General features: G+C 41.8%; 1 protein-coding gene across 8 annotated transcripts in view; it reads left to right on the top strand.

The window, feature by feature from the left end:
- The window catches only part of asb5b (ankyrin repeat and SOCS box containing 5b), an 88,811-nt gene extending 66,928 nt beyond the window's left edge, over window positions 1-21,883 (top strand). For 5 of the 8 annotated variants that reach the window (XM_052020054.1, XM_052020056.1, XM_052020055.1 and 2 more), the window contains 7 exons: window positions 3,474-3,543; window positions 6,627-6,706; window positions 8,502-8,609; window positions 10,599-10,749; window positions 11,505-11,639; window positions 13,884-14,075; window positions 16,369-21,883. In XM_052020054.1, the coding sequence (XP_051876014.1) occupies window positions 3,474-3,543; window positions 6,627-6,706; window positions 8,502-8,609; window positions 10,599-10,749; window positions 11,505-11,639; window positions 13,884-14,075; window positions 16,369-16,496 (864 nt within the window). In that variant the 3' untranslated portion in view covers window positions 16,497-21,883. Of the gene's footprint in view, window positions 1-1,646; window positions 1,748-3,473; window positions 3,544-6,626; window positions 6,707-8,501; window positions 8,610-10,598; window positions 10,750-11,504; window positions 11,640-13,883; window positions 14,076-16,368 lie in introns of those variants that run through there. The other 3 variants (XM_052020060.1, XM_052020053.1, XM_052020059.1) reach the window with 2 other exon arrangements.
- Window positions 21,884-26,080: the final 4,197 nt, after the last annotated feature.

Raw genomic sequence — 26,080 nt, 5'->3', positions numbered from 1 at the left:
AGCACAAAACAGGCCCTTTGGCACACCATGTTGTGCCGTCCATCAAACCACCCTCACACTATCTAACCCTTTCCTCCTGCATATCCCTCTATCTCACATTCCTCCATATGCCTATCCAACAAACTCTTGAACCTGTCCAATGTATCTGCCTCCACCACAACCCCAGGCAGTGCATTCCATGCACCAACCACTCTCTGGGTGAAAAACCTCCCCCTGACATCTCCCCTGAACCTCCCACCCATAACCTTAAAGCCATGCCTTCTTGTCTTGAGCATTGGTGCCCTGGGAAGGAGGCGCTGACTGTCTACTCTATCTATTCCTCTCAATATTTTATATACCTCTATCATGTCTCCCCTCCTCCTCCTCCTTTCCAGTGAATAAAGCCCTAGCACCTTAAGCCTCTCCTCATATTCCATACACTCTAATCCAGGCAGCATCCTGGTAAATCTCTGCACCCTCTCCAACATCTCCACATCCTTCCTATAATGCGGCGACCAGAACTGAACACAGTACTCTAAGTGTGGTCTAACTAGAGTTTTGTAAAGCTGCATCATCACTTCGTGGCTCTTAAACTCAATCCCATGACTTATGAAAGCTAACATCCCATAGGCCTTCTTAACTGTTCTATCCACCTGTGAGGCAACTTCCAGTGAACTGTGAATATGAACCCCCAGATCCCTCTGCTCCTCTACACTGCCAAGTACCTTGCCATTTACCTTGTACTCTGCCCCTGGAACTTGAGGGGCAACTCTTTTACGCAAAGGGTGATATGTATGTGGAATGAGCTGCCAGAGGAAAAGTCAGGTACAATAACAACTGTAAAAGTCAGTTGGACAGGTACATGGATTGGAAAGGTTTAAAAGGTTATGGGCCAAATGCTGTCAAATGGGACTAGCTTGGGGAAGGCATCTTGGTCGGCATGGACCAGTTAGGCCGAAGAGCCTGTTTCCATGCTGTATAAATCTATGAACTCTATGAACTCTAAATTGGTTTATTATTCTCACATGTACCGAGGTACAGTGAAAAACTTTGTTTTGCATGATATCCATACAGATCATTTTATCATATCAGTACATCGAGGTAGCACAAGGGAGAAGCAATAACAAAATGCAGAATGAAGTGTTACAGTTACAGAGAAAGTGCAGTGCAGGAAGACAATAAGGTGCAAGGCCATAACAAGGTAGATTGTGAGGTCAAGAGTCCATCTTATCGACAAGAGGTCCATTCAATAGTCTTATAACAGTGGGTTAGAAGCTGTCCTTGAGCCTGGTGGTATGTGCTTTCAGGCTTTTGTATCTTCTGCCTGATGGACGGGGGAGAAGAGAGAATGTCAGGAGTGGGAGGGGTCTTTGCTTAAGTCGGCTGCTTTACCGATGCAGCGAGAAGTGTAGACAGAGTCCGTGGAGGGGAGGCTGGTTTTAAAATTAAAGCACTTAAATCTACCATTGGTTAAATGGTTAATTGTTCACATCCCATAATCACAGGTTGCCATTCAGATGGATTATAATGCATATGGATTCTGAAATGGCAGCAATGGTATGTTTTTGCATTATGGTTTTGTAGCTAGGGTTTGTGAAGGTTCAAAGTTCATATGAAAGAGAGAGTGTCGATCACAACTAGGCCCTGACAGAAAGAGTCCAGAGTTCAGTATTGCTGAAAGCGGATTTACGGAACTCCTGACAGGATATGAATTTCAGCTGCAAATCTTACAAGTGGTTTGAAGTGCCGTGGGGAGATGGAGATTTAGGTACTGAATACAGTGCTTTGAGGGGAGAGTGAGTCATGCATAAAACTGATCATGTCTTTGTGTAGCTGTGCAGCGTACTCGCTGTAGATGCTGTTTTCAAAAGGCTGTGAATTCTGTGATGGCCTCCATGTGCCATGAAATCGATCTGTCAGACGAAACTCTATGAGCTCAGTTGTCTAAATATAGCACCAGCAGCTGACACAACAGCAAAGGGCCTTGCAGTGATAACTGCCTCCTACGTTGTGCAAGGTTGATTTCTTGCCTGCTACCGCTGAAACTATTTGTGTCAGGACTGGAAACAGATTCGAGTCATGGCTTTAGACAAAAGGTTGTGTTGGATCATCAAGAAGTGGAGGATTTGTTGCTTCCTTAATGATTTGGAGCACTTCTAAACAAAAATCAATAATAAATACTTATTCAGTGAATATCTAGGGCTTGTTTTTTATATTTTTCATTCAATTTGGGATGTTTACAGGTTATTATTGTCTGACAACGTAAGATATTTTCACTTATTAATCACAACTTTATGTGAATACAACTTTTTGTTTCTAAAATAAATTACAACCAAATTGGCAAAGGATGTGCCCAGTGTTACTGGCATCTGAACTAATTGGTATTTTAATCCCCTGGGTGGTGTCTTCTGTTATGTGTCCATATCAAATGTGTTTGGCTGAAATGTATAACATCTGCATTTGGAAAATTATATTCTTGAAGTAAAATACATGGTTGGCATTATAAACTGTATTGTAACACAGCTTTATAGGTGAAAAAAATGCTAAAAACGATTTTTAAGTAGGCCTTTAGTGGTGTTTGTTCATTTATTATGAGTTATAACTGAATTATTTAAGGGCCACAAATACCAAGCTGTAATTTGGAGCAACAAACAATCTGCTGGAGGAACTCACTCTTCATGCTCTCCTCTTTATACTGGCCGCCCCCCCCCCCCCCCCTCTCTTAGTCCTGATGCAGGGTTTTAACCTGAAATGTCGACAATTTCTTTCCCCCCACAGATGCTGCTCAGCCTGCTAAGTTCCTCCAACAGATTGTTTGTTGATCCAGATTCCAGCTTCTGCAGTCTCTTGTGTCTCCAAGCTGTAATGTGTCTGTGAAGTTTCCTTCTTGACAACATTCAGTGTTTAAAGTCTTCAACATATTATATCATAAATGTTTGACTTAACTGAAGCATACATTGAGTGAATTGTTATTCTGTTATTGTTAACAAATCTAATATTTTATTTTAATTTGAACAGCAAGCGTGTTATCCGAAGGAAACAATGAAGATGCTCCCAGATTTTAGAATTTAGCTCCGATTTATGCATATTCACTTCTGCTCTAAATTTGTTATCCCTTCAAGGTCTTTGACTGTCTATTTACATTGCTACTTTTTATTCTTCAGTACATGTTTGACTAAACAATGTGAAAAAAAAAATTGCTGAGTTGCTTTTATTGAACATGAGAGAAAATTGGGCAGCTTTGTTCGAATTCAGCAAAATGCTCTCTAGTATTTTGCTGTTAATACTGGGGATGGGTCACAATCTCTGTTTGGTTGTATAAACCTCATGGGTGGCTGAGTTCTTGCAAACTGGACAGTAGATTGTTTAATGGTACTTGTAAAGCATGAAGCCTGTATGCACCAAATGGTGATAAATTGCTGTGTTGTGGGCCTGGTTAGCATGTGGTGGGAATTCCCAATTCTTAACATATTCCTCTGTGAATAATCCCATAGATGAACCAACTAGAGATGGATCATGCTATGGTCTGGAATGCAGCTGGTGTTGTCTTGGATATTGATGCAGGTTTGTTCTGTGTGCACAGTTGTTCATTATATTTTCCACTTCATCATAGAAAATACTAAAGGAAAAAGAGAATGTGCAATATAGAGGGAATGGATGTTGAGGAGCTGGTCGGTTGTCAATAGGTTAATATAGTTATCCCTGTCAAACTCCAACTGAAAATGGTTTGAGGTCACTTTTCAAAAATGTTCCTGAACTTATAGTAAGCAAGTTTTAAATTGACTTGAACCAGTTTCAGACTGCTGCCTATGGTTAACTCTCCATTGAATCAGTACTTGGGAGCCTTCTAACATAGTGATGTCAGGAAAAGCTCTCTCACACCAAGAGCTGTGGAAATCAGTGCAAGCCTCATTATCCGAAAGGTGTTAAAGCCGGGGGTCAACTAGATTTGGAAAAGCTGAGATCATTCAGTTCTTAATCCACGAGGGGCATTAAGGAAAATGGAGCCAAGTGGGTAAATGGAGTGGAGATGCAGATCAGTCACAATCTCACAGAGTGGATGATTGAGTTCATTTTGTGTTGCTATTTTCTGCTTTTATTATGTTTTGTTGAATGGGATTATGTTAAAACCTGAGATGCTAACCTTGATATTTTACTCCATGGTACAATATTCTCCATAAATTTCAGGAAGATCCCAGCCCCATAAATATCCCTGAGCCAAAGGACATCATTCAGGTTGTTCTGCGTCTGCTATCCAGCAATCTCTGTTGGAATGGTAAATATGAACATGAGATGTTGGCTGAGAAGAGTTTTGTTCTGATGGTCAAATTACTTGTTGGTAGCTTAAGTAAAATATCAGTATAGGGTGGGATTAGAGTTACAGAGTTATACAGCATGGAAACAGGCCCTTCGGTTCAACTCATCCATGCAGACCAGGTTCCCTACCTGAGCTCGTCCCATTTGCCTGCATTTGGCCCATATCCCTCCAAACCTTTTCTATCCTTACACTTGTCCAAATGTCTTTTAACTATTGTAATTGTACCTGCCTCTACCACTTGCACATATCCACCACCCTCTGTATGAATAAGTTACCCCTTAGGTCCCCTTTAAATCTTCCACTCTCATCTTAAACCTATGCCCTCTAATTTTAGAGTCCCCTACTCTGGGAAAAAAGGACTGTGACCATTGACCTTGTTATGCCCCTCATAATTTTATATAAGGTATCTCTATAAGATCACTGCTCAGCCTCCTTCACTCCAGGGAAAAAAGACCCAGCCTATACAGTCTCTCCATATAACTCAAGCCTTCCAGTCCCAGTACCATTCTTGTGATTCTTTATTGCACCCTTCTCAGCTTAATGACATCTTTCCTATAGCCAGGCAACCAGAAATGCACACAATAGTCCAAGTGTGCTCTCACCAACGTCTGGTACAGTTGTAACATGATGTCCCAACTCTTGTACTCAATATTCTGATTGATGAAGGCAAACATGTCATTCACCTTTTTCACCACCCTGTCTACCTGTGTCTCCACTTTCAGGGAACTATGTACCTGTACCCCTCGGTCTCTCTTTTCTACAGCACTATCCAGGTGCCCATTTACGGTGTAAGTCCTGCCTTGATTTTAACTTCCCAAAATGCAACACTTCACACTTGTCTGAGTTAAATTCCATCTGCCATTCCCTAGCCCATTTTCCCAGTTGATCCAGATCCCGTTGTAATCTTGGATAACCTTCCCACCACATCACCACTTTTGGTGTCATATTCAAACTTGGTGGAAGTAAGATACAGGATGTCGGCCCTTTGGCATGGATTGGTTGGACATGTATCCATGCTGTATTGCTCTGTAACCCTGAGTAAGATCTGATCTCTGTAAAGGAGGATAGGAAATGATTGGTTGACTCAACTTCTGTTTTGTCAGCATCTAACCATTAACTAAAATATGAGAGGTAAATTGACAAGTCTGTATTCTCCCCAGGGAGATGTACTCAGGGTAGTATGAGCTAGAGGATCAGAGTATTATATTGGGGCATTGTTTTCAAACTACATTTCCTGTGAGACTTTCATCCAGCAGATGTGTAGAATCTTGGATCAAATTACAGTATTTATGTCAATGTTATAATTTTGCAAACATGTAGGTGAATCACTCCATCATTAAGAAGGAAAGCTATTGGAACAGATTGTTCTATACCTCACAAAATATGATGGAATTTACTAGAAGTCATTGGTGTAATGACATACCCCTTTTAATTTCCTCTATGATGCCAACAAGCAACTTGATTGCATAGAAATAAACTCAAAATATAATCACTTACATAATCTTCAGGGCAATTGTGCCCACAACAATGCAAAAAGTAAAATGAAGTATTAATTGATGAATGTAGGAAGACTATTGAGACATATCTATTGTTATCTACATATTTCAATCCAGCTCAACCATAATATTAATTAATTTATGCCAGCATGGATATAGTTAGTGCTCTGATGAAAAGATTAACATTAATTTGACAAATAATATATTGTTTGAAGGCTCAAGCCAACACCTTACAAAATGTATCACATGATTGATACATGATATGGTTTGTCAAATCTTAACCTAACTGTTCAGAAAAATGGAAAATTAAAGTTGTCACATTGTTTACTTGTTTATTTCAATTACTGAATTATACTGATATGGAATGAATGTTTTGTGAATTATTTTTATTCAGTCAAACCAATGCTCCTATTACCCAGTAGTAAGAATAAGATGAAAGAGAAATAAATACAAAAATTGACAGAAATATTCAGCAGGCCAGGTGACTTCCATTGATAGAGGAAAACAGAATTAATGTTTCAGGTTACTAAGGAAAGGAGTGGGGCAAAGGCAAGGCCTGCGATAGGCTGGAAAATGTGACAATAGGAATGATGGCAGAAGGCAAAAACGGATGGTAATGAGGCAAGTAAAGGAACAAAAGACTGACGTGTGGATTATAGATCAGAAACAGTAACACTGTTTATCTCACCACAGTGATTTCCTGACCTGCTAAATATTCCAGATTTCTAGCACCTTCAGTATTTTGGTGTTGAAGCACGTAATAGAAAATTCTTCACCAGAACCTTATGCCCTTTATAACTACCTATTATGCCTATAATTTTCTTTTTTTTCAGGTTCTTGGGCTGACCGTTCACCTTTGCATGAGGCAGCTAGTCAAGGACGCCTTCTGTCTCTCAAAACCTTGCTTGCACAGGTAAGTGCATAGTGTGTTGACTAATACATTTTATTCTGTAAACTTTTGATTATTGGATTTGTACACTTTACATGCCTGAGTAATGTTTCTGCTTGCATGTAATTTTATACTATTACCTGAGGTTTAAAGTTATCTTAAACCTAACCCTGGGGTAGATAACTAATGGAACTGGGCAAAGTGTCATGAAGAATATGAAAGAGGCAATTTTCAATGGCTCAGTAAAAGTGGCGTCTTTCAGTGAAACTTGTACTCTTGAGAGATGAGAACAGCAAATATAAGACAGGCAATTGCCCTACTGCTTCCAAATTTAAGCCCTAACTCTGAGGATGTTGTAGCTAATACTCTCTCCCAGTCCTTCTTCCTCATTTCCAATGTCAGAGATGGTTTGCTGTTCAAATACTTGCTAAAACATACTATAGGTTCAAGTTCCAATCCAGAGACCTCGGCGTGTAATATATGCTGGCCCTCAAACGCAGTACTAGGGGAATGCTACATTATTATGAGTGCCGTCTTTTAGAAAGGACATTGAAGTCCCATCCACCAATGAAGTGGGACTAAACTGTTGATCCTATGGCGTTATTTTGAGGAAGAACAAGGGAAATCATTCTTGGTGTCCTTTTATCTCTTATTAAGGATTATTAAAGTGGATTGAATTATATCACTGGATGAAAATCTAAAACTGTAGATACAGAAAATTTGAAATAAAAATAAAAAATGATGGAAACATTCAGCAGGTCTGTCAGTATCCATGGAAAGAAAATGTTTCAGGTTGAAAAGTTTTCATTGGAACTTAGAAAGGAAGGAACCAAGTAAGTTTTAAATTATAGGATGGATAGGACAAAGAGAATATCTCTGATAGGGTAGGACTAGGATTACCAGAGTGATAAACTATCGATGAAGCTGCAAACACTCTGCTGGAGGAACTCAGCGGGTTGAGCAGTATCTGTGGCAGGAATGGGATTGTTGACGTTTTGCATCAGGACTGAGAGTGGAGAGGGGAGGTGGCCAGTACAAAGAAGAGAGGGGGAGTGGTGAGGACTGTCTGTTGATGAAGCTGTCAGGTTGATAGATTAATGAGGGAAGTTAGAGAGAAAGGGAGAGAAAATTAATTACAACACTGGTGTTTGTGGAAGCTTGCTGTGCACAAATTTCCTGTCGTATTTCCCACATTACAGTGATGACCAGACCCCAAAACATACTTTGTTGACTGTAAAGCACTTTGGGATAGGCTGAAGTCATGAAAGGCTCTATGCAAATGCAAGTTTTTTTCTTTCTGTCTCTGTTTACTTTGAAAAGAAAGTATGTTAGAAGAAAGACTTTGTTTATCACTCTCTCATGCTGTCCAACTCCTACTTGTTGGACTATTGTTTTCTCTGACTGACTTTGATGCTGAGGATGTATTGGACCATAAACAAAAGGCTGGGAATGTCACCAGAAGTTCTCCCTGAAGATCAGTCTTAATTCACAAGACATGTTTAAAGATACAGTGTCCTTTGCCTGAAATGTTAACCCTGTTTCTCCCTTCACAGCTGCTGCCTGAGCCGCTGAGCATCTCCAGCACTTCCTGTTTTTATTCAAAATCTCTATAGCAAGAGGAGATAATAACTCATAAAAGGCAGCTCTTCCCTTAGAGGTGTTATATGGTTAATGTCGGGTGATAGGAGAGAGAGTTCTCTTCAACTGGAGACTTCAAAGATTAAGTTATGGAAAAAAAATGTTAATTGGTTTTGTGATTTATCTATGGATCCATCTTAACATTCTGATTGTATCATTGTCCCATCTGTTGTGCATTCAGGGTCACAGTGCCAATACACTGACAATAGACCACGTTTCTCCACTTCATGATGCATGTCTAGGGAACCATGTAGCATGTGCCAAAGCCTTAATAGAAGCTGGTGCCAATGTAAGTAACTTGACATGTTGGATTTGACATGACTCTAATACTAAGAAATCTTGGAACTTCCAACACTTGGAAAGATGTTACAAAAAAACTTTGTACTTGTATAATTGATAATTGGTTTATTATTGTCACATGCATTGAGATACAGTGAAAAGCTTTGTTTTGCCTGCCATCCAGATAGATCATTCCAAACATAAGAACACTGAGACAGTACAAAAGGAAAAGCAATAACAGAATGCAAAATATAGTGTTACCTTTACAGAGGAAGTGCAGTGCAGGTAGACAAATAAGGTGCAAGGGCCATGAAACATCTTCAATACAGGAAGTCATCTTAGGAACTTCTCAAGAAGATTATCAAAAATATGACACAGATTACTTAAGGGAATATTAGGGCAGGTGACTATAGGTGTGACTGAGATAGGTTTACAGGAGTGACTGAAAGAGGGAATCCAGAGCTGGGACCTTAGCCGCTGATGGCTATCAAAGGTAATTAAGCTCAGCCATGGTTGTGGGGCCAGAACAGGAGAAGCAGAGAGCTTCCAGAGGGTGGAGGAGTTTACAGAGATGTCATGGGCTGAGAACGAGGATGAGAATTTTAAGATTGAGGCAGAGCTAAAAGGCAATGTGTAGGCATGAGGGATAACTTGTAGGACCCTTAACTTTACACATATTGTAAGGTTAAGTTTTATGTGCAGATCAGTTTTTTGGCTGCCTCCACTCATAAGATAAGATTTCTTTATTAGTCACATGTATATTGAAACACACAGTGAAATGCATCTTTTGCGTAGTGTTCTGGGGCAGCCCGCAAGTGTCGCCACGCTTCCAGCACCAACATAGCATGCCCACAACTTCCTAACCCATACGTCTTTGGAATGTGGGAGGAAACCGGAGCACCTGGAGGAAACCCACGCAGACACGGGGAGAATGTACAAACTCCCTACAGACAGCAGCCGGAATTGAACCTGGGTCACTGGCACTGTAATAGTGTTACGCTAACCGCTACGCTATCGTGCCTGCCCATTCAGGAACTACCCTTCACTAGAATGCAGCTCTCTGGACCACCTTGCTTCACAGGATCTTATTCGCATCAGTTCCAAAGCTGGAACTTCATTCCATTGAATGAAACCTTGCTAATGCATGTCTTTGCCCCACTGCTCTTGATATCCTTTGACATTGATACAATCCAGCATGTTGCACACTGTGTACCCTGGCAGTATTCCAGTCAGTATTATGGGACAAGGTGCATGTGAAATGACATTCCTGCACGTCCTGTACCAATCCTGCGTAAATGAACCACATAATTCATACTTTAGATCAGTTGGTTAGAGATAGCTGGGGAGTAGATGTTCTGTGAGGAACTCTGACAGTTTCTGCAGGAAGTTCCAATCCAGTAGCTCCATGAGTGAGATCGGTCTGCTCTGTGCAGCTTTTTGGGCAGTGTATTTACAATGCCAAATGTTGCCGTGTTTAGTAGGCAGCTTCTTTACCTCTGAGACAATGTAAAAATAGGAACACACAAAATCTAGGCCAGCACCTAGTACAGTACTAAAGAGTGCTACACCATCAGAGGTATCTTTCAGATGTACTTCTAAACTGAGGCCTGATCTGTCCGCTGGAGTGGAAACAAAAGATACCATGGCTTTATTTCAAAATGTAGCTGAGTTACCCCTGCCATTTATCCTTCATTCAATGTTACTAAAACAGACAATGTCTCTGATGATTGTCAGAGCTTGCCTTGTGTAAATTGGCTACCATATTTCTAAAATTGCAACAGTGACTGTATTTTAAGCAAACATACCTAATTGGTTGTGAAGTTCTGTGGGACATCCTGAAAATAATGTGCAATGTGCTATATAGATGCAAGTCTTTCTTTTTCTTTTATCCAAGTCAACCAATTGGATTGTTATATTTAACTCTGATCTGTTTATTCAGACAGAATATCTCCCCAAGATAATGTATAACTAACATCCTGCAAATGTTATTAATTTTTAGGTCAATGCCACCACTATCGATGGGGTGACACCGCTGTTCAACGCATGTTCCAGTGGAAGCGCAAATTGTGCAGAGCTTGTGTTGCAGAATGGTGCTAAGTTACAAAGCCAGGACTGTTGGGCTTCAGCCATACATGAGGCATCAAGCAAAGGTCAGTCACTCCTCAATTCACACCAGCACTTTTCCTTTTATAAAGCAAATCCAGAAGACCTCAGACTGTGCAAATAAGAAATAAACACAGGAACATCTTGGAAACACTCAGGGAGAGAGAAATAGAAATAAATCTCCATGTCAAGGAACTTTCATCAGAAATGTGTTTTAAATAGGTTGTTCATTCTGAAGCCTCATCGACTAATTAATCTTATAAAGGATGTTTTCACCTTGGTCCATCTACCTTATCTTATAAGAATAGCACATTAGGGTTTCTCTGGAACTTCGGCAGAAGCACTTTCAAGGAAAGGTTATTCAATGCCCCAGCTGGAACTTGGTAACATGCCAGCCATTTCTCTAAAGGGTGATTCAAGGGTGAGAGGCCAGGCTACTAATCCTGGCACTCTGACCTTTGCTGTGTGCCTGAGAATAATTTAAGTGTCCTCACATTATTGCACGGTCGCAGTACTCAGTGAGAGCATGAAGTGTTTGCACAATATGTTGTTGAATACTGTTATGGACAGCACAGTGACAGAGCTGTCAGAGGTGCGACCTCACTGCTCCGATGACCTGGGTTCAAACCCGACCTCTGGTGCTGTATGTGTGGAATTTACACATTCTCCCTGTGACTGAGTTTGAACTGTAAAAAAGTGTCTTTGAAATAAACATATCTGAGCAAGTAATAATTTCATAAAATTAACCAATTGTAACTTAATTTTGTCTGATGCTTTGCTAAATTTCTGATGTTGTAACTAGGTCACAGTGAATGCATTCAAGTGTTGATCTCCTGGGGTGTTGACATAGATCTGGACATCTCTCATCAGGGAACGCCTCTGTATGTAGCCTGTATCCATCAGCAGTATTTTTGTATTAAGAAACTGCTCCATGCAGGTGAGACCTTTCACAGTGACATAACATTTAGAATTTACTTGGCAAGTCTATAGTAGGTAGTGGCAGTGGAGTGGGAGGGGTTAGGAAGTCGTGACTGTGTGTGTGTGGGTGTGCGTGTGTGTGTGCATGTGTGCGTGTGTGTGTGTGTAGTGGGATTGTGGAAAATATTTACTTGTTATCTTTACATGTATTTTATGTTCTCTCTTCTCATTTAAAATATTGATTTCTTGAAGGGTACATTGCAGGAATTATTCTGCTCTTCAATATTTACTGCAATTGTCCCCAAATTTATATCTATTTAAAGTTCAATGTCAAGAAAGTTACAAGTAGGTAACTTCTAATTAGTGATTATCTTTATCTAACCCTCTCATCATATCCTCCCTTTCCTTCAATAAAAACAGGAAACTCTCAGCAGGTCAGGCAGCAGCTGTGGAAAGAGAAAATGTGTTAAGCTTTCACAGCCATTTCGAGCATTTTCTGTTTATGTGTCAGATTTCCAGCATCTGCAGTTTTTTTGACTTTTCTCTTTGCTTTCCTGCACTTTGTCCCACCCAGTTGTCACTCTGGATTGCACCTTCTATCCACTCTCGGGGTGGTTATTCCTGAATTCCCTGTTTGGAACTATCTTGTTTGGCCATCACAAATAGCTCTAGGCTTCTTTATCCATAAATTTTTGAAAAAAATTGTTTTAGTTTTTAAGATGACATTCTGTAAAAGACTGATTGGCTACTTAGACATACCCTGTAATGCAGGAAACTTGGCATTGAAGAGCTAGGAAACATTCACTGAAGACGTGGTGATAGACATCTTTTTATCAACCAAAAACACTGAGTTTGGAGAAATTTTTAACCTGACTTTGGTATGGGGAATAAACAAGCATATTGAATAGGTCATAGATCAGTCATGATCTTACTGAAATGTAGAACAGGATTGGGCAGTTAAATAACCTGTTCCTATCTAACTATATTGAAGTTGACAATGAAGGATTGAAGCAGCCTCACAGCTCCAGGGAGTAGGGTTTAATCCTGACCTCCAGTCTTGTCTATGTGGAGTTTACACGTTGCCCCTGTGACTGCATTTCTGCCGCATGCTGTAGTTTCCTCCCACATCCCAAAAATGTGCTGGTAGTTAATTGGCAACTGTAAATTATCTTTAGTGTGGACAAGTGGCAGAAAAATCAAAGGGGAGTTGATGGGCATGTTAAAAAGTGTAAGTTGCAGGGCTACAGAGAAACAGAAGTGGGAATGGGACTGGTGGGTTTGCTCTTTTGGGAGCTGGCACAGACCTGATGGACGGAATGACCTCTTTCCATGTTGTAATAAGTAAGAAAGTGGTCGTACTCTTTAACTGTCAATGGGAACACGGTACACAGTATGGCTTCACCAAAGCTTCACCACAGAAGCTCAGATCCCATGGACAGTCTGTTAAGTCATAACACAAAATCCAGGTTGACATTTTGGAGGTGACACCTTTCAGGTGGAGTGTTAAACCAAGGCTTCTTCTGCCTGCTCAGCATTCCAGGGATTTTGATGAAGAGCAGGGCTGTTATCCCTGGTGTCCTGGGGAAAGCCTATACCTCAGTCAACTAGATACAGCAACTACAGCAGTAGAGCTGCTGCCTCACAGCTCCAGTGACTCAGGTTCAATCCTGACCTCCAGTGCTGCCTCTGTGGAGTTTGCACATTCTCCCTGCGATCCTGTGGGCTTCCTCTGGGTACCAAAGGACCCGTGGGTTACTAGGTTAATTAGCCACTGTAAATTGCCTCTAGTTTGTAAGTGAGTGGTAAAATGTGGAGGGAGTTGGTGGTACTGTGGAGAGAATAAGATTAGTGTAAATGGGTGCTTGATGGTTGGCATGAACTCAGTGCACTGAAGGGCTTGTTTCCGTGCTGACTGACTCTATTAATTATTTGGTCTTTTATCAAATTGCTGATGGTGGGACATTAGTTGTCATACTACACATGTTAGAATATTCTAGATGTACTTGATAGACTGTATAGCATCTGTGATGTTCAAGATTTGCATTCTATATAAATCAAACTACTTGCATTTTGTCAGAACTTCAGCTATATAAATCGATAGCAAACTTTTCTAAATCGGCAACAACAATTCAATTGTGTTTAATTAGCTGTACAGAGCTTTAGGCCAACCTATATTTTGGAAAGATGCTTCATAATCTCAGTTTATGGCATTCAAATAAAATTAAATTGTCATGTCACGTGGTGTTTTGTGTCCCAACTGCAGGAGCCAATGTCCAGAAAGGTAAACATCTGGAGACACCCTTACATGCTGCTGCTCGGCAGTCTAACCCAGATATTGTTATGTTGCTGCTTGACTTTGGAGCAGAAGTCCGTGCCAGAAATGCTGAAGGCGAGCGGCCCATCGACGTTGCTGTCGCCAGTAGTTCGGTAGATAGATTGCTGCTGCATTATGAAGGTAAAGTGCTTGAGTTTACAAAATCAAAAAGCAGGGCGATGATTGTAATTCAATGCTGTTCCGACACTCCATATGAGAATTTCTAGGAACTAGTGTTTCTTTCATTCATGCACAGGATTGGATGCCACTGGCAATTCCAGCACTTTTATTTTTCATTCCTAATGGTTCTTGAACAGAGGAGACGGTTAAAATCTGACCAAATTGGTGGAGTTACATATAGTCCAGAATGAATAAAGATAGATGATTGTTTTCCTTGAAGGAAAGAGATCTGTGACAATCAGTAATTTCATGGTTTTGTCATGGATCTCTTTCCTTCAAGAGATTGGGTTTCTTTTCAATTCCAGATCTATTTGAATTTTAAACTCCCCCGCTGCCATGTGGGATTCTAACACAAGTCTCTGGAGCAAAGGTCCAGACTTATTGCTATCCCAGTAGCAACTACTACACTGTCATACCTCACCACAATCAATGTTCTTCATATAGAGTGCAATGTTATTATCTATACTCTTTGGTGTATAGGAACGTGGGGCGAATTTACTGAAACATATAAGATCCTTGGGGGTCACAACAGGGTCGACATCAAGATGGTTCTACTAGTGGCAGGATCTTGAATGAGGGAGCATAGTTACAAGATTAGGGGGCAGTCATTTAAAACTAAGGTATGTAGGAACTTCTTCTCGCAATGAGTATTAAATCTCTGGAATTCTCTGCCCTGAAGAATTGTGGTAGCTAGATAACAGGAGGTATTTAAAGAGAAAATTGGTTTTGTTTTTGAAAGATCAGTGAATTAAAATCTCTGGGAAATGGTGCAGTGGAGGTGATGGTGCCTGGGACAGGTCAGCCATGATCATATTGGATGGTGGGGCAGGCTTGAGAGACAGAGTACCCTACTCCTGCTTCTATGTTCTTATGTTGGAAGCATATTCAAGTTAGTAACTTGCAAATTGGAATTGAACATATTCAAAAGAAGGGAAATTTGTGGAGCTGTGGGTGAAGAGTTGGGAGTCTTTCAAAGAGGCAGGGCGGTGGTCAGATGATCTCCTCCTCCAATGTTAATGTATCTATCCAGAAACAGAAGATAATCTGGCTCTCAACCTGATTCTTGGGTCTTGATGTTATTACCAAGTGGAAGAACAAGGCTGGTGTTCATTCATTTTAATCTAGGTCATCTTATTTGTTTCACACACCTACAAACAGGAAGGGTATGAGAGGCCAGAGAACTGGTTACAGGTCATAACATTGGGTTTGCTCTTCAATTATTTGGCCAACATGAGGACTTGAATCACCAAGGTACAGAATGCTATGGACCAAGTGCTGGTAAATGGGTTTAGTATGGATGTGTACTGGATGAACAGTGTGGACCTGGTGGGTCAAAGGGCCCATTTCTTCGCTGTATGACTCTATGACTCTCTAGAACACTACCTGTAGAAATGTCCTGGAGCTGGGATGTTGACCTCTGATAACCTCTGACAACCACAGCCATCTTCATTTGTGTGAGGTATGGCTCCAACTACTGGAGTGTTTTCCTTTTGATGCCAATTGAAATCATGTTTTCCAGGATGCAGTGATGCCACCCTTACTCAAATGTTGCCCTGATGCCAAGAACTGTCACTCTCACCACCCCTCTATAATCTACCTCTTTAGTCCATATTTAGTCCAAGGCTACGGTGAGATCTGGAACTCAGTGATGTAAACCTGGTAAAACCTGGCAAATTGGGTATCAGTGGGTATACCACTTGATAGAACTGTCAACAAAAGCTTCTATCACTATGCTAGTGATTGATAATAGATCAATTGGGTAGTAATTAGCCAGATTGGGTTTGCCCTGCTTTGTGTGAACAGGACCTATCAGGACAATTTTCCAAATTTTCAGATGGATGGAATAGCTTAGCTAAGGGTACAGGGTGGTTCTGCAGTGCAGTTCTTCATGACTACAACTGGTCACGTATCCTTTGCTCTATCCAGTGCTTTCAGCCATTTCATGAATTGAAGTGCCTGTAGGTTGGCGTCTGTCCTGGTGGGAATCTCAGGAGGAAGTTGATGAAGATGGAGGTTCTTAATAAAAAAAAGGAATGGAAGGATATATAAATGACTTCCAGAAGTTAGCACCTTGCCAGTTGAAGGCATGACCACAAAGATACAATGATTTAAATTGAGTATTATAATCCCATGCATTCCCAAGAGGCTCTGGAATATTTTCAGTGTTAAATAACTGCAATGATGTGAGTTGAGAAATGTCTGACCATTTATTTTTTTCTGGCTGCTGTTTTATCTCCACTTGCTTCAATTGCAGCAACACCAAGCTCCCTCTGCCAGCTGTGTCGCTTGTGTGTTAGAAATTGTCTTGGAAGACCACGCCTACAGCACATTCCACAGCTGCAGCTACCCAAGTTACTGAAGGACTTTTTACAGCATCAATAAATTGCTTCCCTTTTGCCACGGCAGTCTGTGTGGGAAGCTGATTTAAGATTTCAGCTCTGCTCCTTTCTGTATATAGACTTGTTTAAAAACCTGTTGAAATGTTGTTGGCAAATCACTGTAACTCCCCCTTTTTGTATGTTGTCTTCATAATATGAACAAAAGAAAAAAATTGCTGGACTCAGTCCCAGACACATGCATGGAACAGGTGAGGTGGAAGCATATGAAAATTATGCTCCCCTTATGTAACTAATTCTGTTGATGTCAATACTACTGGATTTCCAAACTGAAGTACAACAAGGTGTAATACTGCATGTATGCCACAAGTATTTTCTCTTTACAATATTATTATTAATTCCACAAAGAAAATACAGAGTACATGAATCAGAAAGGAGTTAAAATACTACTAAGTACATTGTATTAAATCATATTTGAAATCACAATACCCCATATTGGTAATCAAAAATGATAATTAATTAGTAATGAATAAATTGGAATAATTTTATTATAAAAAAATCTAAACCCACTACACAAGTGTTTTAAGGCAAATTTCTCACCCATATAATTCAGTGCTATGAAACAAACACTTGAAATTTAAGTCCCAGTCTATGAGTGGGTTTAACGAAAATGCCAATTAGTGCCCTAATGCCAGTGCCTAATTTAGCTAAAACTGGTGATGCGCGCACAGCTTGCTCTGGCCTTCATGCTGACTATTAATGGGGCTTAATGTGGAGCCAACAGGGTCACTCTAGCTCCACAGCAATACTTCATGGTGTTTCCAGCTTGTCTTTCCTTCTCCCTTCCCTTCATCTTCAACCCCCAAGAAGATCCCAGTTGGGAAGGCACAGATGGAATACCTGATTTAAGGTATATTACCTGCTTTATGGTGGTTGATGACACAGAACCAATTTCTCTCCCAGTGTAGTTAATTCTCTTGTCGCAACCAATTTCTTTAAGCTTCTGTTTCCCAACTTCCTTTACAATCCTCGCCTTCTCCATCCTTCCATTTCTCCTGGACGTGTTATCACGACACAGGCTAAATCATTCACGATGCTGAAATATTGGGCTGGGGAGGTGGGTGAAATTTTAACTCAAGCTATTAGCTGGAAACTTGAAGGGTTTAAGGACAGTGCTGGTTTTAAACCAAACCCATTGAAGTTGATGGGGAGTAATACTGAAATGACTGCAAAACCAACTATCCCGTCCTGTCAGTAACCTACCCATGGTCTATTTGGCTAATATTATCTTCAACCCATAAATAAGTCCTATTGCTTAAGTAGCACCACATAATTATGTTCAAAAAATGAACCATTAAAAAACTTGAAATAGCTTATCATTTTTAGATGTATTTTGAAAACTATACCATCTCTTATTTAGTCCCTTTACCTCTGCATGGAGATACGGTTTACTCCCGTATATCCATCAGTGCTGCTCTGGTAGTGTAGCGGTTAGCGTAACGCTATTACAGCGCCAGCGACCCGGGTTTAATTCCCGCTGCTGTCTGTAAGGAGTTTGTATGTTCTCCCCATGTCTGCGTGGGTTTCCTCCAGGTGTTCCGGTTTCCTCCCACATTCCAAAGATATACGGCTTAGGAAGTTGTGGTCATGCTATGTTGGCGCCGGAAGTGTGGCGACACTTGCGGGCTGCCCCAGCACAGTCTACAAAAACGATGCATTTCACTGTGCATTTCGATGTACATGTGACTACTAAAAATATCTTATATCTTAAGTTCACTGAGAAGTGGTTTATAAAACTAGCCAGATGTGCCTCCTCCTCTGTAATCTTCTTTGCTCCTTTCCTGTGAAGCACCACTTATCATTACCTGCATCACAGTGTGGTGCAGCTGGTAGAGCTGCTGCCTCGCAGCTCCAGTGACCCAGGTTCGATCCTGACCTCCAGTCCTGTCTGTGTGGAGTTTGCATGTTTTCCATGAAACCATATGGGTTTTTCCCTGGTTGATCCAGTTTCTTCCCACATCTCAAGTATATGCAGTGTATATATGACCACTGTAAATTGCCCCTAGCATGTAGGTGAGTGTAGTGGTAGTAGCAGAATATGGGGAAAGATTGTTGGGAGTATCCGGAAGAATAAAGTGGAACTAGTGCAGATGGGTGTTTGATGGTCAGAGCAGGCTCGGTGGGCTGAAGGGCGTGTTTCCATCCAGTATAACTCCATGAGAAACAGAGTTATGTTAATTTTGTTTCTCCATCCACAAATGCTGCCTAACCCGCTGAATATTTCCACCTTCACCAATTTTATTTCAGATTTCCAGCACCTGCAGTATTTTGACTTTGATTCCTGTATCTTTTAGTAAGTTACACTGAATAATGCTTTCAACCAAGTTCTTACATAAAACAGTACAGCACAGGACAGGCCCTTTGGCCCATGATGTTGTGCCAAATGAATTAAACCGATGACCTAATTAATCTAATCCCTCTTCTCTGCACATTGACCACATCCCTCTCTTCTCGGCATATTCCTGTGCCTATCTAAGAGTATCTTAAATGCTCCTATGCTATCTGCCTCCACCCTCACCCCTGGCAGCACATTACCAGCACCCACCACTCACTGTGTTTAAAAAAAAACTTGCCTCGCACATCTCCTTTGTACTCTCACCTTAAATCCATGTCCTCTAGTACTAGACATTTCAATCCTGGGAAAAAGATAACAGCTGTCTATCTATGCCTTGCATAATTTTATAAACTTCTGTCAAATCTCCCCTCAGCCTCCTCCGCTCTAGAGAAAACAGCGCCAGCTTGTCCAACCTCTCCTCATAGCACATGTCCTCCAAACCAGGCAGCGTCCTGGTAAACCTCCTCTGCACCCTCTCCAAAGCCTCCACAACCTATAATGAGGCAACCAGAATTGAACGCAATACTCTAAATATGGCCTAACTTGAGTTTTATAGAGCTGTAACATAACTTCTTGGCTCTTGAAATCAATGCCCTCAACTAATGACATAAAGCATGCCATATGCCTTCTTTGCCACCCTATCTACCTGTGCGCCACTTTTAGGGAAGCATGTACCTGGACCCCAAGATCCCTCTGTTCATCAACGCTGTTAAACCTTTCTTGACTGAAGGTAGACTGTTATGGAAAAGCTTATGAGAGCAAAACCTCAGGAGACTGAGATTGAAAGAAAAGGCATTAGTTTTAACCGATCCTCCCTCATTCGGTAGCCCTTTGGCAATTATTGCACAGGACAGTCAACATTTTGAGTCTCTTATGATTCAATTGACTCTGTTGAAATGCCTCAGGTTGGTTGCTGGAATTCATAAAACATTTGACCAAGGAGAGAAAAAATACCCATTTGCCTTGTAATTATTTTTGTTACATTTATATGCCTCCTTTTGGAGGAGTTCTAAATGTTGGTCACTTGATTTGCTTCCATTGACTTGACTGGATTTTAATTCCTGGAGCTGAGCACATTGTACATCTGATGCTCATACTTGCATTTAGACCCAGTGAACAAGGAGAAATTTTTCTCCTGCTGACGACACTTCCATCACTCAACTGGCTCCTGTTCTCTGTCCAAACAGTTTACAGGAGAATTATTTTCCCAACATTCCCTTCTCCTTTCCCTTGCTCTGGTTTCATTTTAAATGAAGAAATATTCCTTAAGAAAAATGCCATCACTAAAGCATCATTGTACTGACTTCTCTTTCTGCAGATGATGCTGAGTATTTTGAGTTATTTTTTTTCCAACAACAATCCTTCCACCAAATTGCAAGTAGTTACTGTCCCAAGCATTAAAGAAGATAATTTGATTACTCTAATGTGTAATTTACTAGTGACCCATTGATGGTGCTCTCACTCCTGAGTCAGCAGTTTTGGGAAGCAGGTCCCACACAAGGCTAAGAGAAGGTCAATCAGCCCACTGAGTCTCTTGTACAGGAACCTATTCGGTCCCATTTCCCCTGCTCTTACCCTGTAGCCCTGCAAATTATTTTCCTCAAGAACCTATCCAGTTCCCATCTGAAAATCCACGTTGACTCCAATATCACGACCTGCCTAGGCAGTGAATTTCAGATCATAACCTCACTCTGTGCTTAAGCATCAAAATGTTTTTTTTGTTGTTCTAGAGCAGCAACAAGGGATCGCTTCACTGCTAAAGATGTTTTTAAGTTGAAACATCAATCCAAGGTCCTGTCTGGTTTTCAGCTGGGATGTAAAAGATCCCATGGCAGTGCTATGAGGGGCAGAGAGTTCAAAGTCGAGTTTATTGTCATATGCACAGTACATGTATGCACAGGTGCAATGAAAAAACTTACCTGCAGCAGCATCATAGGCACATAGCATCACATAAGCAGCATTCACAAGTAAAACATAATTAAACATAAATTTTACACAATTTTTACAAGAAAACACATTTAGAACAAAAACAAAGTCCATTTTAGTGCAAAGTGGTAATTCTCGCTTGGCTTAATCAACTTAAGTAAAATAAAAGGTTAGCAAGTTATTTTCATATTAGGGCTTGTGGGGGTTGTAGTTTGAAAACTAGCCAATCTGTTTCCTGCACTTCAGTAACTGCACTTCAAAAAGTACTTCACTTTGAAATGTTCTGAAGTCACAAAAGGCACTGTAAAAATTTAAAGATTTCTTGATTATTGTCACTGCTGAGTGAAAAGTAATGAGGACAGGGTCCTATTACTCTGTGGAACATAACACTGGAGGTTAAATCTGGAATAACTGGACAATCTTTGAGCTCTGTGGAGACACTATTCAGAGTCCGCGGAAAGGCACATTAAGTCACAAGTTTACAGTGAACATTAAGTAGTTTGGAGCCCATGCATGTACAGATATGCACTCCATATCCTCAGGGCATGGACAAGATAAGGGGCAAGCAAGGGCTTGGAACACATACCCCAGGTAATAAACTATTAAACATGCATAACTTGAGTTCACAGATATGCACACATAAGTGCCTTCACATCATAACATTAGAGATACAATCATATACTTCCCTGTGTATGCCCTGCAATATTCTGATGTTTTCAGTGCTCGGAGAATCTATGCATCCTGCCTTGGACCCAGAGAAATCCACTGATCATCAGAATATTAATTAATTCGGGGCTGACAAACCCCACTTTTATTCTGACAGAACATATGAAAACAATATTAGTTACACAAACTAACTTCAATGAGAAACAACCTACATCAAAACAGGTGTAATCTATGAAGATTGGATTATTTTTTAACAAGGTTGAAAATTATTGGGCATGTACTTTGAATAGCACACTCTGTCTGTAAAAAGGCAATGTTTGTAAAGATTATCAATATTGACTTGGTGTAATGGATTCATGTGCATTTTTTGCTTAAAAATGTTTGTTATTGTATCAGCACAAAGCATTTGAATTAAAAAAAGGTAAAGGTGTAACCGATATGGTGCTTTATTCAACAGAATAAAACCCTATGGAAATTCACCCCATAGTGCAGTACATTATTAATACAAGACCATCCATAAGATAGGTAATGCAGAGTAAACTAAGGGTGGCAAAAATATGGAACAAGGAATGTTTGAAGCAAACAGCAGAGATGCATCTAAGAGGAAGCAGGGCAAGGGAGAAGAGAATAGAGAGTTATGCTGATAGATTTAAATGGGAAAGACAGAGGGAAGTTCAAGTGGAACGTCAACTGGTTGGCCTGAATGGCCTGTAATTATTCCTATGTAATGCGCTCTTATGCAAGATCTGCAGAAAACTGGAGACTTGAGTGTAATATTTTCAAAATGTGCGTTGCACTTCTTGAATGGTTGGCACAGTGGTACAGCATTAAGTGCTGCAGTTCACAGCTCTAAGCCCATGCGTTTGATACTGATCTTGGATGCTGTCTGTGCAGAGTTGCAATAGGAAGTGAGATTAATCTATATTTTGTTCAGTGAGAACACAATGGGCCGAATGGTCTCTTTCTGTGCTGTAGAATTCACTTGCAGCTGTGAGTTGTAGGTGAGGAGACAGCAAGGTGTGGGGGGGTGTTGGCGGGTGTGCAAAAGACAAGATTTGGTGGTAGATTGGTTTATTATTGTCACATGTACCGAGCTACAGTGAAAAACTTTGTTTTGTATGCCATCCATACAGATCATTTCATCACATCAGTACATCGAGGGAGTACAAGGGAAAAGCAACAACAGAATGCAGAATAAAGTGTTACAGTTACAGAGAAAGTGCAATGCAGGCAGACAATAAGGTGCAAGGCCAAGACGAGGAAGATTGTGAGGTCAAGAGTCCATCTTATCACACAAGAGGTCCATTCATATAACAGCGGGACAGAAGCTGTCCTTGACCCTGGTAGTATGTGCTTTCAGGCTCTTGCCCAATAGGAGAGTTACAGATGATGGTACCATTGGTGGACAATGAGTTGTCAAGACCCTAAACTCCATTTTCACCTCCTTTTCTCCACCTGCTCCCTCTTTTAAGTATAATGTTTTCTATAAATGTTTTTTCCCTGACCAAGGCTGAGGTCACTTGTCCGAACAGCTGCTTCACATGTGTTGACCTGCAAAGCAATACATCACTTTACACTGTTAAAAGCACTACATCAATCAAGTCGTTGGATCTGCTATTAACATCTCTCAAATTTTAAACTTGCAAAAGCATGTAAGCCGATAGAGAGAGAAGCATTCAATTCCACTGGTTTCAAACTGAGATGTGCTTATCATGGTAACCCCAGCTGCACCACGATTTACCCAAGGTTTATTCAGGACAGGCTGCTCGAAATCTGATGCTAATGGTTCATAGAAAATGGAATAGCACAGGAACAGGCCCTTCAGCCCACCATGTCTCTGCCAACCATGATCTTCATCTAACTAATCCCATCTGCCTGCACATGGACCATATTTCCTCTATTCCCTGCCTGTTCATGAGTCTGCCTAAATGCCTTTTAAACATTGCTATTGCATCTGTTCCTATCACTTCCTCAGGCACCTACCACACACCGTGTAAAAAAAAATCTTGCCTCACCAATCCCCATTAAATTTTCCCCAATCACCTTAAACCCAGGGCTTCTAGTATTTGACATTTACAACCTGGGAAAAAGACTTTGGCCTTACCCTATCTATGCCTCTCATAATTTTATGTACCTCTGTCAGGTTGCCCCTCAGCCTCTGACACTCCAGGTCTGTCCAACCTCTCCATATAGCTAATAGACTCCAATCCAGGCAGCATCCTGGTAACACACCGGACTGCAGATGCTGGAAATCTGGAGCAAAACACAAAGGAGCTGGAGAAACTCAGGCAGAATCTATGGAGGGAAATGGACGGTCGACATTTCGGGCTGAGAACCTTTATCAGGACTGGAAAGAAAGAGGGGAGATAGCCGGTATAAAAAGGTCAGGGGAAGCGGTGGAGTAAGAGATGACAGGTGATGGGTAAAGCATCCTGGTAAACCTCTTCTGCACCCTCTGCAAAGCCTCTACATCCTTCCTGTAACGGGACAACCAGAATTGCACACAATACTCCTAATGTGGCCTAACCAAAGTTTGATACAGCTGCAACATGACTTCCCGAGTTTTATACTCAATGGTCCTTGATGGTCAGGCAGAGTGGAGGGCACTCCAGTGGAGCAATGAGGATAATAGCTGCTGGTCACAGGGAGGTACATGTTCCACAGAGGCCGGGACACCCCAGCACCTTTTCAATGGTGAGTACAAGGCTCTCATGAAGTTTGGGATGTCGACGTTCGTTCCAGGAGCCTTCAGAAGTCATTAAGATTCTCCACCTCAGTGTCATTGCAAGAAAGCGCTCCACTCACATGCTTGAGTCAAATAGCACTGACATCAGCCATCAATCATAACACTGACACCGCCTCATCGTTAACTGCCAATCACAGGCCACTTTGTCAACACTGCACCCACCCCTTCTGCAGGTGTCAGTCAAAAGCCGACCTTCACTGTTCAGTGGAGACACAAGATTATCACTGACATATGCCGTGAAATTCGTTGTTTTGTGGCAGCAGTACAGTGCAAGACATAAAGACATAAAAATTACATAAAGGTTACAAAAATAAATAAATTGTGCAAAAGAGGAATAAAGAGGTGGTGTTCATGAGTTCATGAACCATTCGGAAATCTGATGGCAGAGGGAAAGATGTTGTTCCTGAAATGTTGAGTGTGGGTCTTCAGGCTCCTGTACCTCATCCCCGATGGTAGTAATGTGAAGAGGGCATGTCCTGGGTGGTGAGGGTCCTAAATAATGGATGCTGTCTTCTTGAGGCACTGCCTCTTGTAGATGTCCTCGATGGCAGGGAGGTTTGTGTCCATGATAGAGCTGGCTGAGTCTACAGCCCTCTGCAGCCTCTTTTGATTCTACGCATTGCTGCCTCCATACCAGGCGGTGATGCAACCAGTCAGAATGCTCTCCATCATGCATCTATTGAAATTTGCAAGAGTCTCTGCCTCACCTGAAAGGACTGTTTGGGTGCCTGGATGGAGGTGATGGTGGTGGTGTAGGGGCAGGTGTTACACCTATGGCGGGGGCAGTAGAAAGTCTTCGGGGTGGGAGCGGGATGGGTGGGGGAGAGTTGGAGGAGTGAATGAGAGAGTCACAGAGAGATCCATCCCTGCCAAAGGCAGAAAGGGGTGGGGAGGGGAAGATATGCTTGGTGGTGGGGTCCCATTGGAGATGGCGGAAGTGGCGGAGAATGATGTGTTGGATACGTAGGCTGGTGGGATGAAATGAGAGGACAAGGGGGACCCTATCCCTGTTGGGTCCAGCAGGGTTAGGGGTGAGAGCAGAGGTGCGGGAAATGGCAGAGATGCGGGTGCTAGCTCTCCGGTCTCTGCAGATTCTGTCATCAAGCAGCTGAGGAAAGGGTGGATCACTTGTGATTGACACCTGGGGAGGGGGCGGGTCAGTGTTGAGAAGGCTGCCTGTGATTGGCAGCTAAGGTGCCAGTGTTGTTATGATTGACAGCAGGTTAGCCTGCCTCTTCACCTGCTGTCAATCATAACAACACTCAGCCCGCCCCTTTATTAGCTGCCAATCACAGGCCGGCTTGTCAACGCTGACCTGCCCCCTTACCCCAGCTGTCAATCACATCAACATCTAGCCCGCTTTTTCAGTCCTGATGAAAGGTCGACTGTTTATTTCCCTCCATAGATGTTGCCTGACCCGCTGAGTTCCCCAAGCATCGTGTGTGTGTTGCTCCAGATTCCAGCATCTGCAGAATCCCTTGTAGCCTGTTTTTTCCCTCAGTTGTCAATCACAGACGGTCTCTTCAATACTGATCCCGCCCCTTCCGCAGTTGCCAATCACAGCCCGCTCCTTCAACACGGACCCGCCCCCATGACAGCCGTCAATCTCATCTTAATCCAGCCCGCCCCTTTTCCCCTAGTTGCCAATCACAGGCGGCCTCATCAACATTGAACCCGCCCCCGTCCTTATCTGCCAATCACAGTCCGCTTCTTCGTCGCGGACCCGCCCCCTACCGCAGATGTCAACGTTGACCCTCATTACTTCTCCAGCTGTCAATCACAGGCGGCCTCATCAACACCGACTCCGCGAGCGAAAGGCCTCACGTCATCTGGCCCCGCCCTCGTCTGGGTGCATTGCATTCTGGCCGTGGGGTGGCGTCGCCATGGAGACGGCGGA

Source organism: Pristis pectinata, chromosome 7 (assembly GCF_009764475.1).
Source record: "Pristis pectinata isolate sPriPec2 chromosome 7, sPriPec2.1.pri, whole genome shotgun sequence".
In the NCBI taxonomy this organism is placed as follows: Eukaryota; Metazoa; Chordata; class Chondrichthyes; order Rhinopristiformes; family Pristidae; genus Pristis; species Pristis pectinata.
Note: the sequence above shows the minus strand (reverse complement) of the source record. Positions and strands in the feature narration are given on the sequence as shown.